Source organism: Amblyraja radiata, chromosome 19, assembly GCF_010909765.2.
Source record: "Amblyraja radiata isolate CabotCenter1 chromosome 19, sAmbRad1.1.pri, whole genome shotgun sequence".
In the NCBI taxonomy this organism is placed as follows: domain Eukaryota; kingdom Metazoa; phylum Chordata; class Chondrichthyes; order Rajiformes; family Rajidae; genus Amblyraja; species Amblyraja radiata.
The window spans coordinates 40,930,857-40,947,296 of NC_045974.1; the positions used below are offsets into that span (position 1 = coordinate 40,930,857).

At 40.0% G+C, this 16,440-nt stretch overlaps 1 protein-coding gene across 3 annotated transcripts in view; it reads left to right on the top strand.

Annotated features, from left to right (window-relative positions):
- The window catches only part of cttnbp2 (cortactin binding protein 2), a 152,503-nt gene that overhangs the window by 50,700 nt on the left and 85,363 nt on the right, over positions 1–16,440 (top strand). For 2 of the 3 annotated variants that reach the window (XM_033038305.1, XM_033038308.1), the window contains exons 3-4: positions 10,526–10,756; positions 11,065–11,172. In XM_033038305.1, coding sequence (XP_032894196.1) covers positions 10,526–10,756; positions 11,065–11,172 — 339 coding nt within the window. The remainder of the gene's footprint in view (positions 1–10,525; positions 10,757–11,064; positions 11,173–16,440) is intronic. The other variant, XM_033038307.1, reaches the window with a different exon arrangement.

The following is a 16,440-nucleotide window of genomic DNA, read 5'->3' on the forward strand; positions in this document are numbered from 1 at the left end:
AATCCAGCACTTTACATTTATCTGTGTTAAATACCATCAACCATTCCTCAGCCCACCTGGCCAATTGATTAAGATCCTGCTGCAATTTTTCACAACCATCTTCACTATCTGCAAAACCACCCACTTTTGTATCATCTGCAAACTTACTAATCTTGCCATGTATGTTTTCATCCAAATCATTGACATAGATGACAAACAGTAACGGGCCCAGCACCGAACCCTGAGGCACACCACTAGTCACAGGCCTCCAATCCAAGAAGCAACCTTCTACATTCACCCTGTGCTTCTTTCCATGTAGCCAATTTTCTATCCATTCAACTAACTCTCCTTGGATCCGATGCGATCTAATCTTCCAGAGCAGCCTACCATGCGGAACCTTGTCAAATGCTTTGCTGAAGTCCATGTATACATCTACAGCTCTGCCCTCATCGACCTTTTTGATCACGTCTTCAAAAAACATAATCAGATTTGTGAGACCCGACCTCCCACGTATAAACCAATGCTGACTATCCCTAATCAGCCCTTGTTCGTCTAAATACCTGTATACCCAATCCCTCAGAATACCCTCTGGTAACTGTCCAACTACAGATGTTAAGATCACTGGCCAATAGTTCCCAGCATTTTCCCTGCAGCCCTTCTTGAATAGGCACAACATTTGCCACCCTCCAGTCTTCCGGCACCTCTCCTGTATTTAAAGGCGACTCGTAAATTTCAACCAGGGCCCCCGCAGTTTCCACTCTGGTTTCCCACAATGTCCTCGGATATATCTGATCAGGCCCTGGATATCTGTCTACCTTCATACATGACAGTACCTTCAGCATGTCTTCAATCGTAACACTGACTGCGCTCAAGACACTTCCATTGATGCCCCAAGTTCCTCTGCCTTTCTCCTTGGTAAATACAGAGGGGAAATACTCATTGAGGACTTTGCCCATCTCCTGTGGCTCCACACAGAGTTGACCGCTTAGATTCCTGAGGGGTCCCACTCTCTCTCTCGTTACCCTTTTCCCCCTTACATATTTATAAAATCTCTTGGGACGTTCTTGGTAACAAAGGTTTAATTACTTCTCTTTTATATTCTGCAATATTACCATTGTTGAATTTACTTTGATTAACATCTTGGGAGTCATCATTGACCAATAGCTAGGCTGGGCCAGCACCATGAATGCCATGAAGAGCTGATTAGTGTCGGTATCATGTGGTGTGAATCATTGTCTAAATCTGTAACGTCTCTCCATCATCTACAACATACATTTAAGAGTATGGGAATGTTCTCTACTTTTTATTCCGACAATTCTCAGCAAACTTGATACCACCATCCACTAAAAACTACCATACCTATTTGGTGATTGATTTGATCTACTACCTTAAAAGTTCACTGAAGAAAGGTCTCGACCTGAAACGTCACCCATGTTTTTTCTCCAGAGTTACTCCAGAACTTTGTGTCTATCTATATACCAGTATCTACCGTTGCCTTTCTACACTTCCTCACCATGCTATGTATACAATCTATGAAATGCATTGCACCGACTTGCCAGTGCTTTCTCAGCAGCAGCTCCCAAAGCCACAAACTCTGCCAAATGGAAGGATCATACACATGGTGTACAACTTGAAGCTTCCTTTCCCGTCCTGACTTGAAACACTCTCAATGTTTTCCACCCCATTAACGGGAAGAGGTGTAAAAGTCTTGGAGAAAGAAATGATTCACCAGAATGATCTCTGAGATGAGCGTCAGTGAGACTGAGATGTTGTCTGCATTTGAGCTACGTCCTAAGGAAGTAAGGAGATTATGATGAGGGTTGATATTCTTATTGGAAAATGATGAAGGAATTAACAGGATGAATGCCAAACAACTCTTGCCTTCTGCAGGAGAATCTGAAATAGGGGGATTAGAGCTAAGATGGTTAGAAGTATATCCAGGATCAGCTTCACATAAACAATTGTGAGAATGTGGACACACTGTGCCTGGAAAGTGAATTGATCAGTTTAATGTGGAGGGATAGACCTACTGGCCAAATGTGATCAACAGAAACAAATTTAAAGAATTGGAACTCAAGATTGCAAGCTTTTGATTTCTAAGTATTGCAAATGAACAGTCAGACATAGCAACGCTGATTCCTTGTGGTACACACATATTTAATTTCCAAAAATAGAAACATCGAAACATAGAAAATAGGTGCAGGAGTAGGCCATTCGGCCCTTCGAGCCTGCACCACCATTCAATATGATCATGGCTGATCATCCAACTCAGTATTTGAGATTAATATTTTCTGATTTGTACATTACATATAGCCATTGCACTTTTTTTGCATTGGTAATAATTGTTAATAAAACAATGCTTGGCATGTATGCTCAGACCAAAGTATGAGGCGATTTATTGTCCTTGATTTATGTGGACAGCCATTCAAACCAAGTGATGGATATTTACACTTCTGTGTTAAATATAGGTTTGGAATTGGCATCTATATTCCCTTTCTTGTGCTGTTACATAAACTCTCCTCTTTTGCTAAATGAATGGACATAGACTAAAAGAAAAATGCAGCACAAGCAACACACTTGTCCTAATGACCCAGGTTTCCACCCATCACTCTTTGTCCAACCCCATGAGTTTTATCAGTCTGAACTTTGGACTTTAATCAAACAGATATCATTCCAACACTGAACCAGTAAATTAATGATATTTGATACAAATATTTGATTTCCCAAATGCCAGGAGAACAAAGATGCTGTTATTAAGTAACCTCACCACAAAATAACTGTTGAGACAGTCATTGATTTTCTACATTGCAAAATTCTCACGGATCATTTGAGTCGTGTAGGGAGTCTGTTAGTATCAGTGTAACTGCAACTGATGCAAAATCAAGCAACATTTTAAATACTCTTGTTTTGTGGAAGAAACCAAATAATAGTTTTGTATGTTTTAGAAATATGGTGGTACAATTAAATTGAAAAACTGCTGTACAGGATTCTAGAATTGGATCATTTACTTGCAACGTCCTTACCTTTCACCCCATCAGCCGTCGCATACATCAGATAATCCTCCGAAATTTCCGCCACCTCCAAAGGGATCCCACCACAAGCCACATTTTCCCATCTCCACCCCTTTCCGCCTTCCGCAGAAACCATTCCCTCCACAACTCCCTGGTTAACTCATCTCTTCCCACCCAAACCACCCCCTCCCCAGGTACCTTCCCCTGCAACCGCAGAAGATGTAACACCTGTCCCCAGACCTCCTCCCTCGACTCTGTCCAGGGACCATGACAGTTCCTTCAGGTTAGGTAGAGGTTCACTTGCACCTCCTCCAACCTCATCCACTGTATCCGTTGTTCAAGATGTGGACTCTTATACATCGGTGAGACCAAACGCAGACTGGCCGTTCGTTTCACGGAACTCCTTCGCTCAGTCCGCCTGAACCTACCTGATCTCCTGGTCCCTGGACACTTTAATTCTCCATCTCATTCCTACACAGACCTTTCTGTCCTAGGTCTCCTCATTTGTTAGAGTGAGGTTAAACGCAGATTGGAGGAACTTCATTCTATATTTCGCTTGGGCAGCTTACAGCCCAGTGGTATGAATATTGATTTCTCTCACTTCAGGTAGCCTGGCATTCCCTCTCTCTCTATCCCTCCCCCAGCCAAGTCGCAATAGCTTCTCATTTTTACCTAAGAAACAACGGCATGTTTCCTTTATCACTGTTATTTTTTTGCATATCTTTCATTCATTGTTCTTTAACTCTCTAAATCATCATCTATATCTCTCGTTTCCCTTATTCCTAACCAGCCTGAAGAAGGGTCTCGAACCGAAACGTCACCCATTCCTTCTCTCCAGAGATGCTGCCTGTCCCACTGTTACTCCAGCTTTTGGTGTCTACCTTCGTTTTAAAGCAGCATCTGTAGTTCCTTTCTACACTTTACTTGCAATTCATACTGAATATGTTTTTATTCTGTTTTAAGCACCAGGTCAAATTCATCCCAGAATTTTTTTAATTTAATTTGGCCTCTAAGATGTAATTTGAAAGGCATTTCGAAAACGACACAAACAGCATAAAAACAGGCCCTTTGGCCCACCGAGTCCATACTGACCATCAAGCACCTATTAACACTAACTCTGCCTTAACTCATTTTATTCTCTTGACATTCCTTCCAACTCCACCACCCATGATTTTCCCACTCATCTAAACCAGCAGCAATTTACAATGGACAATTAACCGATCAACCTGCACATTGTGGTGTGTGGTAGGGAAGGGAAATACCTGGTGGAAATGGGAATTACGTACAAACTCCACATGGACAGCACCAGAGAGCAGGAGTGCCCAAATTCCAACGAACATTGAAACTCTTTTTCATTAATGTATCCGGTCAGATTTTCTGAATGAATTTTATCAGCAAATGTTTTACTGTATCATGGCAGTGCGTCAGTTAATTCTATATTATGAATGCGTACCGACAACAGATGCCAAGAGAATATATAATTGGGGATACAACCTGCGAGGGTAAGAGCTGCATGATAAAGTTTGGCAGGCAGTAGGAAGTTTATTTTTTGTAAAAGGAGGTAATTAAAGTAGAAAGATTTTAAATGCATTCCAATTTGTTCTTAATTTAACTTCAGAAACTATTCAAAATGCACTGAGTAGTTTGCAGGTTTTCTATCTACTGAGCAGTTTATTTTCATTCATGATGATAATTGGAGAATTTTCCGAGGATGTCGCTGGCTTTTGCTTCATTTCTTCTTCTGCCAGAATTATGATGTTATTTGTTTAATCCAGTTTTTTTTTTTTGGTAGACAAAAAGGTGCCAATATGCATCTTTTAATACAAGTGTGTAATTTGGCCAGCAAACAAAATAATTACATTTAGACTTGTACTGTCACAAAGAAAGCACCACTGTCTTGGTCCTGAGCTTGTCACCGTTTCCCTTACCACAGATGCTGTCTGTCTTCAGAATGTTTCCAGCATTTTCTGTTTTTGCTCTCTTTTGTTTCCATGCGAGTTCTTTGCAGTTGATTTGCATTAAAGCTGGTCTATGTTTAAAGCCACTTTCTTAATATATTTGGGAGAGTTATGATCTTATGAACGTTTTAATTGAACACGTGAGAGAAATCTCACAAATTTCTGTGAAAACATGGTTAGGTTTCCCCATCCTCCTTGCTGCCATTCCATTACAGTAATATCAAAATAACTTGTTCTTGGTATAATAGAGACATTGATCTGTATTTATTGATACCATTGTTGGTCTGATAATGTGTGATGGCAGCTGCCATGCATCTGAGTAGATTGCCACTTCAAAGAATATTAACTTTAAGGGATAGACGGAAAGTCTGAAGAAGGGTCTCGACCCGAAACTTCACCCATTCCTTCTCTCCAGAGATGCTCCCGCTGAGTTACTCCAGCATTTTGTGTCTGTCTTCAGTTTAAACCAGCATCTGCAGTTCCTTCCTGCACACTAACTTTAAAGGCCTGGAATTGCAAGTAGGATAGAGGGGTCTCTGCCCCGAGATTATAACAGTTATCCAATATATTTGTTACATTCTCTGTGGTGTTGACCACTGCCGGATTTAGTGAATACAACTTTTTCACAATTTGGTTGAAGAAATGTCCTGACCCGAAATGTCACCTTGTGTCTACAATCTCTTAACCACTTTTGTCACATTCAAACCTGGTGAGAGAACCTTGAACTAACAAAGCGGCTGATCCTTCCATTTCTCTTGAGCCACCTTATTCGCTTGGGATTGTCAACTATCCCTGGTCTTCATGTTATGTATTCCACAGTCTTCCCCTGCTTCACACACAATGCTGACTATTCATTTATTAATTATCTTTTCAATACCTGTCTAGTTTTATGTTTATCTCCCATTATATCTATGTGTCCTTTGCTAATCTTTAACAATCTACTAGTGCAGGGCAATTCATTTGTAATTTAGTGCATGTTTTTGCTTTTTGTCGATTATGATAATACTCCATTAAATGATCTAAGCAGCACATTGTAAAATCCTCCTCTAATTTTTTACTTATAATGGGGAACAAAAAACATGTGAATCTTAGTTCCTATTGTCATCATCATTGAAAACATCAAAGGGCACAGTGCCTTACAATGCTGTGTACGACAGTGATCTCAACTTCTATGTGGATGGCCATTGGCTCGCTAGAAGCTCATCCGCCCTTTGACAGGTCTTGTTTTTGGTCCTGCTGGGGGTCCACAGCCCCCTCCTCACCTGGCAAACCAAATGGGGAGACAGTTTAGTCGCCAACTATCCGACCATGGAGCAGGCAGCACGGGAATTGCATGGTACCCATGGCGGGGGAACTCCCCCCACCCAATCTAAAAACTATAATTCCTATCATAGATTTTCTTAAATAGTTTTCTCTATTTCCCGACTCTTCTTCATCATTTGTTTAACATTTTAACTCTTTATAAGTGCCTGGAATTCTGCATACTGTAACCTAGTCGAGACTTGGTGTGATTAACAGGCCACTTAGCAAAAGGATACGCTGTGCATGATCTTATTCCTCTTTTGGCATGCATTCCCTGCAGGAGTCATAGGATAGAAATTAGCACTGAAAACGCTGAATGAGTTATTTCTTTACTGCCAATCTAATCTGGGGATTCTCACATTAACTGCCACCTTTCCTAAATTAAATTTACTAATTCCGGAAAGATGGGAGTTCAAACCTGATATCATGTTTAGTCTATGTAGGGCAAAGACTTAATAAATCATAAACAGAGCTGAAATATTTCCTTTTATAATTTATCATCATTATACTACAAACTAATCAACGAATAAAGCTGCAAAAAGTAGTAAACACTGTCCAGTCCATCATCGGCTCTGACCTCCCCACCATCGAGGGGATCTATCGCAGTCGCTGCCCCAAAAAGGCTGCCAACATCATCGAGGACCCACACCATCCTGGCCACACACTCATCTCACCGCTGCCATCAGGTAGAAGGTACAGGAGCCTGAAATCTGCAACATCCAGGTTCAGGAACAACTTCTTCCCCACAGCCATCAGACTATTAAATACAACTTCAAACAAACTGAACTATAACAGCCTATTTTAGTGTTGCAGAGATGACGACCATTATATATTTAAACAGATTTCATTACGAAATTGTTTTATAGTCAAACAGGTCTACACACATGCGACTGGCCACCACGGTGGTCAGTCGATCAACCGCCACGTGAAAGCGAAACCGCGCGAAAACAACAGCCCCTCCCGAGTCACGTGGTCGCGGCTTCCGAACGCCGGGTTCGATACCTGCGTGCGCCAGCAGGCGCCGTTACACTATTGCACTTTATCTGTTTATTTATGTGTGTGTATATATATATAATTCTATGGTATATGGACACACTGATCTGTTCTGTATTTATGCCTACAATATTCTGTTGTGCTGCAGCAAGCAAGAATTTCAGTGTCCTATCTGGGACACATGACAATAAACTCTCTTGACTCTTGACTTTATTTGAAGTCAGTTGACACAACTGTTTAGTTTATCAGCTTCTTTATCTAGAGTAATGGATTTAGTGGGAATATTTATCAAAATTCTGGGTAGAATATTAAATATTTAACTACAGATGTGAAGATGAATCTTTTCTGTTATCGAGATCATTATTGAGTAAAATCCCTATATTGGTCACCGATAAGTGTAAGCTCAGTAGACTTTTAAAAAACTGGTTTCAAGTTTGATGATTTTTGAAAGAAAACATGTTTGTGGTTTCTTTACCATTTTAGGAAAAGTAGTCCAGAAGATCAAAATGTATCACTGAATGTTTCTAAATATGTGCATTGAAATATGTTCCTTGTTATGTGCTAATAGATTTCAATGAGAATGGAAAATTACTGTTAAATGGATTCAAGAGCTGTTAAAGTCTGCTTGCCTCTGTGGTTGTTCAAATTAGTGTTCAATCATTTGGGCTGAACTGGTTGACTAGCTTCTTTATTCATGTCAGGAGGAGAGCCATGGTGTTGGAGAGATTACAGGTCCAGAATTCACTTGGCAGCTGTAAAGATGCCATATGTGTAAAATCACAGCAGAGCTCGTCTCAGCAGCCTGTTGGCAATGTGATTAGAAGCAATGTTGTTGGCTGTGATTTTATACTTCAGAACTGATGATCAGGCTGCATATTCTTTCAGTGTTGTTGCTAGGAAGAATGTAACGTTTTAAGATATCACTTACTCGGCTTGGCAGGTACAGACAACTGGCACAAATACAGAAAATAATTAGATGTGGAAGAGTGAATGTGCGTGGAATCTCAGTGATGGGGTGGTTCAGGCAGGATCAGGGATTGATCTGCAAGTGCACAGACGTACTCCCAGGAGACAGATGTTTTCACTCAGATCTGTAACTTTTTAAATATTTCAGTGTACATTAGCGAGCATTAATAATCATGTTTGGACAGCATTGTGTCCATTGTGTTATCAATGGTTCAATGGCACTTTGTTGCACTTACCTGTGGACAGTGACATTCCTTTTTTGCATACGATTCAGTAAAAATCTTACTGTACATGGACACATTCATACTTAAGTATAAAAGTAAGATAGTACATTACACTGAGGCAGTACATAAGAGTTGCCACATTTCTGGCACCATCTCGTATCCTTCAAGTTTCAAAGTTCTCAAAAGGGTAGAGTCCTAACTTGGTCTCAAAGGCCTGTTGTCCTGGCAGCTCTTTGCTGCTGCAGACCATGTCCGATCCATACACTCACCTGGCCTCTGGGGCCTCCAACAGCACCCGATGCAACTCGATCTTCCCCACCTTCTGCAACCAGCTACTCCATGGACACGTTGACCCAGACATGTCAGCCCACAGGTACTCCATCCCTCGCCTCCCATGGCAACCGCTCCTACTTCATGCGATGGGGTGTCACGAAGGCTGGCCTCTGAACACCCAGAGCACTTTAGAGGGCATGGGCGGTGAACCTCCTGGCACATTTCCTCTCCTCTTCCTACCACCATATGGAAATATTTTGAATTCTCTTCCATATTCTCCCCACCTTTCCCACCTCAGTTCTTTGTCTTGTGAAGTAAATGCCATTGGGCCCATCAACACTCTAGTACCCTGCATCATGGTCACTCATCATAATTTACATAGACAGACAATTTGTGGATTTCTTGGGCTAAAAGGGAGATTAAAGTCAGTAAATGGGATTTGAGTTCATCCTCACCTTAGCTTTTTTATTTCAAGTTTGATGCACATGACAGAAGACACAAAATGTTGGAGTAACTCAGCGGGGCAGGCAGCAGCTCTGGAGAGACGGAATGGGTGACATTTCGGGTCGAGACCCTTCTTCAGACAGATCTGAAGAATGTACAGATTGATGTACATGATCGTACATGGATAGGAAGATTTCAGAATGGCAAACACGGGCAAATGGGACTAGTTTGAATGGGGCATCTTGGCCGGCATGGACCAGTTGGGCTGAACGGCCTGTTTCTGTTCTCTATGACTTGAGTGTCATTTGCTTTAAATAACTGATTTGTGGATTTGCAGTAATTAAATAACCAACTTGCAGATTGTTTGGGGTTCTTAATAGTGTCAAATATATTTTTACTCTAAATAGTTCATCTTATTAATTCCATCCGCCCCACAATTATAATTTACCTTGATCATGATTTACTGAGTAAAACTGAAACTTCAGTAACGATAGGACTATAAACATTAGTTTTGACTAGTTTATTTTTCTGAAGTGTTTCCAAGAATAATCTTGTTATTGGTTTTGATGTGTTATTATTACATGTAGCATGTAAGATGTAAGATGCTGCACCAGCCAATGAATTGATTACAATCTGCAGAAATGAGCCGTATTTATTTAGTAGTAAGGTTAGCTTGATGGGCTTTAAATTTCTCTGTTGATGCAAAATTATAATTCTGATGGTTACGTAAAATCACATATAATTCTTTGTTCTTGTTGTGAGCTGTGAATTGTGGAGGGGAAAAACTGGTATTGTTATTGGAAAGAAATGTGGGCTCTTGAACGTCAGTAATGAATGGGAAACAATGGGGTGTGGGTCGGCTGACGACATCCAGCAGAGAACTAATATTAGAACCATGACAGTAACAAGCAGGCAATGTGGATTCATTGCTGAGCATCATTAATGTGAATTGTTCAGGTTTCATCTCAAGCAGTGAGCTTTTGAAAATTGGATCAGTATTGGTTGCCAAATCCTAGATTTGACAGAAAAATACATGACATTGATGTGTAAATTGCCTGGGTGGTTTTACTTGTTTAAAATGTAATAACAAATTGACGAGGTAATTAGTGTCAGCATAGAAAGTATTAACACCATGGAGAAGCAAGGAAATGCAGATGCTGTTTTACAAAAAAAGACACAATGTGCTGGAGTAACTCAGTGGGTCGGGCAGCAGCTCTGGAGAACATGGATATGTGACTTTTGGGTTGGAGGCCCTTCTTCAGACTTATATAGTTTATACTCAATATGATCATAGAATTTATTAACAAATGCTTTGGAAAAATAGAAACAATTTCTTGACATCTTCCGAATAAATTTTAATTGTTTGTCATTTCAGTCTCGGCGGAAGGATGTGTTTATCCAAGAACGCTATGGAAGGTTTAATCTTGGCGACCCGTTCCTGGCTCTGCAGCGAGACTATGAAGCAGGTGGTGGAGATGGCAGCAAGGATAAGCAGCCCATCTGCACCAGTCCACTATCCATATTGGAAATAGTCATGAGCCATTGCAAAAAGATGCAGGAGAGAATGTCCTCACAGTTGGCTGCTGCTGAAATCCGACATCGAAAGGTAGGTGGTCGGCTTTAGCTAAATGATTCTCATTTCCCACCATTATCAGTGTAAATTAAATCATCCATTGGTAGTTGAAATGTCTCAATTGCAAGAGCATTGTAAAAATGCCAGCACTTTGACTGCACGGAACACGGCTTTCAAATTATTTTCAGGAAAGTTAGGTTTAGAGATGTGTTTGTGGCGGGAACAAATTAAAACCCATACTGTTCATTATCAGGCCATAATTCATGCTTTATTAAGTTGAGGCCAATGATAAGATCAAGAAAAGGGATTCACGGAGCTTGTCGTTACTTTTCATTTGTTAGGTCATCTTGGACCTTGAAGAGGAGAGGCATAAACATGCCCAAGATGCAGCCCAGGGAGATGATGTTACATACATGCTGGAGAAAGAGCGTGAGCGTCTTTTACAGCAGGTGTGAAAATATGACTTGCTTGAAACTGGCTGGTTGGAATAATTTGCAGCGTTTATTAGAATGTTTCAAAACCCATTCAGCATGATTGAAATTGAAATGCAAGAATACAAAGTGCCACAGTAATAATTTACAGTAGGGTGCGTGCCAGAAAAAGTTGCTCTGAGCTGAACTCGGCATAACCTGATCAGCCACTTGATACCTGAAACTTAATTTTTTGCATGTCTGCACCATGTTCTTAATGTTACAAATGTGAACAATATTCATCACAGAATTACAGAATAATGGTTATTAACAATTATTCAAGCTTTGCCCAGGAGGATTTCCCAGTAAACAGGGATGTGCAGCTATAAACAAAAATGATTACATTGTGTAAAAGTAAAGCACAGATATATGTTACAGTAGATAATTATTTTAAGCATTTCATTTGATTGGCACATCCAATAAAATGTAATATTTTCAGTTATGCTCACCAAATTCTTTTTTCAATTTATTTACCAGTTTTATCTATTCTTTGCTTGTTCACCCCACCTACCATCATATACTATTCTTGTAAATAAAAATGCATCTACATTGTACCCTCTTAGTGCAACTGAATTAAGATTCAGATTAGTTTATTGTCATATACGCCAAGGTGCAAATAAATTTATTGGTCACATGATGCACACCTTTGTTAACAGAATATATATGGTGACGATAAAAACACAATTAAATATGATGAATGTAAAACACAGAAAGGTGCAAGATTGTAGTGCAAACTGAAGTTGTTCAAAATATTGGTAAAAGAACAACTGAATGAGGTGGAGTTAAGTGTCCAGGGGAAAAAGTTATTAATTCGGGAGCCAGGGAGCAGTAGGGGAACAAGACATTTGTTGAGCCTGGATGTCCAAGCTTTCACACTCCGTCCGGTATCTTCTCCCAGAAGGTAAAAGAGAGGAAAGGAAATGGCCAGGGTTCCTTCAACATATGTAGACAAAAGTGCTGGAGAAACTCAGCGGGTGCAACAGCATCTATGGAGCGAAGGGAATAGGCAACGTTTCGGGTCGAAACCCTTCTGGAGATGTTTAGGGCTAAGCTTATTCACTATTATGGAGTTGAAGATTGAGTTAGAATCAATCTATAACATAGTTCTTATTGTCAAGGTGATGAAGGGCTGAATGTAGTGCAGGAAAGATGGTGTCCTTTCTAGACCTATTTACGGTAGAAAACTATTAAAAGATCCAGTGCTATGGTTTCACAAGAATGAGCAGTTACTTCTGCCCTGAATAGCTTTTGTCCCTCGACCCTTATTGCTACACTCATTGTTGAGAAGATTATGGATACCCTGAAATGAAAGAAAAAAATCCACAGAAATGCCAAGAACAGCACACGTTTTGACATCCTGGGCAAATTACAAACTCTGACATGAAGAAATGTTGAGAGTTACAAAAACAGAGAGGGGGTGGGCTTGAGAGGCAACAAAGTCAATGTTGAAGATAGACACAAAATGCTGGAATAACTCAGCGGGACAGGCAGCATCACTGGAGAGAAGGAATGGGTGACGTTTAGGTCGAGACCGTTGTTAATGTTGATATTTTTAGAATTATAGTGTGCAAAATAAGTGGCCAGGAGCAAAATGAACTTCTGATGACTGAAACCAGAAATATTGTGTATTGAAATATTTAAAGAAATTGAAGTTCGATTTGCAATTACTCACATAATTGTTTACTTTTGAAGGCAAGCATGATGGGTAGACATTCCTAGCAGACTTCTATTGAATTGTAAACAGTCTTAGAATAAAGGGGAGGCCATTTAAGACTGAGGTGAGAAAAACCTTTTTCACCCAGAGAGTTGTGAATTTGTGGAATTCCCTGCCACAGAGTGCAGTGGAGGCCAAATCACTGGATGGATTTAAGAGAGAGTTGGATAGAGCTCTAGGAGCTAGTGGAATCAAGGGATATGGGGAGCAGGCAGGCACGGGTTATTGATTGGGGACGATCAGCCATGATCACAATGAATGGCGGTGCTCGCTCGAAGGGCCGAATGGCCTCCTCCTGCACCTATTTTCTATGTTTCTATGAATTTGGAAATGTAACTGGCCAAAATTAAACATGCTAACTGTAATAAAGGAAATAATGGCTTACGACCATTCCCATTATCGATGTTTGTTAAAAACCCTGCCATTTGGAGATGATCATTTTAAGTTGAGTATGTTACCTTGTTGAGGTTGAGAGGGGAAAACCTGGAAACTACAGTCTATTTGTCTAACATCTGGTATTGGAAAATGACTCGTATGTATGATGATGGATAGATTGACTGAAATGCATAAAATGTAAGTTATGTCTAACTAACTTGACTGCATTTTTGTGGAGGTGACCAAAATAGTGACTAGGAATTGTGATTGAACAGTACATATATAGACACAAAGTGTTGGAATAACTCAACAGGTTGTCATCATTACAGATAAAGTAAATGAAATCAACGAGATCTGCACGGGTGCAAGAGGCAGCCCCGTTGCAGTCATCGATGTAGTGGATAAGAGTTGGGGGATGGTGCCAATGTACTTATGGAACATGGACTTTTTAATGTAACCGACAGCAAATGCAGACATAGCTGTTCTGCCTCTTTTTCTCCCCTATTCTCCACCTCTTTCCGTCTTCCACAGAGACCGCTCCCTCAGCAATCCTTCCTTCTTCACTCATCCTTTCCCACCCAAAGCACCCCTTGCGTTCCCCTGTAACTGCCCATACCTTCTCCATTGCCTCTATCCAGGAACCCCAGCAGTCCCAGTTTACGTGCATCACTGCATGGCGTGCTGCCAATGTGGCCTCCTGTACATCGGTGAGGCCAAGCCTAGTCCTGGTGGCCATTTCGCCGAACACTTGTGCTCAGCTCACTAAGGCCTATGTGATCTCCCAATTGCTAACCGTTTTAACTCTACCCAGTTCCACGCCGACTTTCCATTTCCATTGTAAGAGTGAGGCCACATGCAAACTGGATGGACAACACCTCATATTCTACTTGGCTAGTTTTACAACCCAATGGTATGAACATTGAATTCTTCAGTTTTTGGATGACTGCATACCCCTCTCCTCTCTAACCCCCCCACTTCCCACTCCCCCTTTCATTCCTCCAAAGCCCCCCATCCCCCAACCTCTCACCTATCTCACCTGGACTCACCCCTCCCCCTCCCTTTCATACATTCCTTCATCTAGCATTACAATTCGCAGTCTTTCAATCCTTTTGTCTCACACCTGTCTTCTCATCTCTGGCCTTTGTCCACCATCTGCCTATTGACACCCCTGTTTTCCCCTAGAAGGTGTGCACAGCTGCACAAAGCCCTAGCTAAACCATGCCTGGGATACCAAGAGCTGTGCTGGGCAGCATGCGTTGAGAACGATATATTGGCCTTGCAGTGAATCCAATGCAGATTATCAGAATTGTACATGGACTCCATGGGTTAAACTGTAAAGATAGTGGGCACAAGGCATGCATTTTTGAAGAGCTGCATGTAGGCAGATGACACTCTTGTGCTTTGAAGGGAATGCATAAAGTAAATAGATAAGAATTTTCTTAGGGAATTTAAGGCCAAGTGGAACAATACAGAAATAATGTCCAAACCTCTTGCACACAACACATGGAATAAACTTATACATGGGAAGATTGAGAGAAATAGATGGCGGTTGATTCACCATTCAAATAGATGGTGATCAAATCACATCTCAGTATCTGAGATTTAGCAAATTTTTATTGATCAAAGCTATTAAGGGATATGTGACAAATTTGGGAATAATAAGCAGATTGGTTTTGAGATTGATCATTGGGAGGTGTTATAGGCCCTGTCACCATGTTCTGTTTATTTATTCGATCGCTATTTCTGAGAATTGTTTTGTTGTGTTCCCCAAATCATCGAACCCACACTATTAGTTTCCATCTGCTATTGATTATGTGAAGATGACTTTTATATGACATTATATTTTAATTGAATGTGTGATTAATCCTGTCTCAAGCAATGCAAAAGCTGTGCCAGTAAACTGGTAGGAAAATTTATAAATTAGTCTTGTTGTTGTTTGGCTATTTTCTATTTTGATTACAAATGCAAAACTATCTGTGGTAATGATTTCTGAATAATTCTGCTGAAATAATAATTGTAGGACAAAAAAAAGAAACTTCTATTAAAATCTGTTCTATGTTTTCCTGAACTGAATGCTTACATTTTCTTTAGCTCCCTTAATATGGTCTATCTAAATGAAGTACAATTTACATTACCAGTGCCGTATTGACTTTTGGTACATTGGCCTCTTTAATGTCCAACTCAGAAGTGAACTGCTGTTTCATGACATCTTGAAATTATCATTGCAAAGGTTTCAGTCTCTGAGACGGATTGCAAGGAAACCCGATTAAAACATTCTCATTAAAATTCAAAGTAAATGTATTGTTTCAGTCCTTAAACTAAAAAAACTAAAAATTTAATATTTAATTTCTCATTAAATATTCAGCAATAATTTGCCGGTTTTTAAAAGTTAATGTTGCTGCCCTATTAATCTAATTCTCTAAGCATGACGATGTTTTATTATTTTCTTGGTGCATTTTTGTCCAATGGATGTGCTTGGTCATTTATCCCCACTGACAGCATCTTAAACATCTTAAAGCACATCCCTTGAATTCCCGCATCTGTAAATTGAAATCAAAGATGCATCCACTGTGAATAACAGGGTGATAGATATGGGGGAATAATGTTGATTGAAGCAAAGGAGCGGGGAAGAGAAATACAAGATTATCAGCGACAAAGTATTTACATAAGGTCAGGCTGCAATATTATCTGCATAATATGATTCTATTTGTCTTTTTATGTCACTTAATCTAAATTGGAAACATAGTTGGAACGCATCCAAATATTTGCAATCGAAAAAAAATTAGAAGATATAACGTGTAAAGACTGGAATATTAAGGGTGGTGGATGTGAGCTTTGATCCTTATCTATCCATCCGCATTAAAAAATAACTTGATTGTAGGACACAAGCATCAGCATTTGATATTTTGCCTTCACGATGCATCATTATTTATCATCAGAAATACAATGCATTCTTCTAAAATATCGTACCTTGAGATTTTTCCTTAAACCATGTTTGCTGTGTGAATTGCATGTTAATATTGAGCATACTATATTTATATGGCAAAGATTTAATCAGAATCTTGGTATTTTGGCCTGTTCTATGTAACTACTGAACACCATTGATGTTGAATTTTATGCTTGTTGAATCAACAGTGCTTCATACACCACTTTTTTGT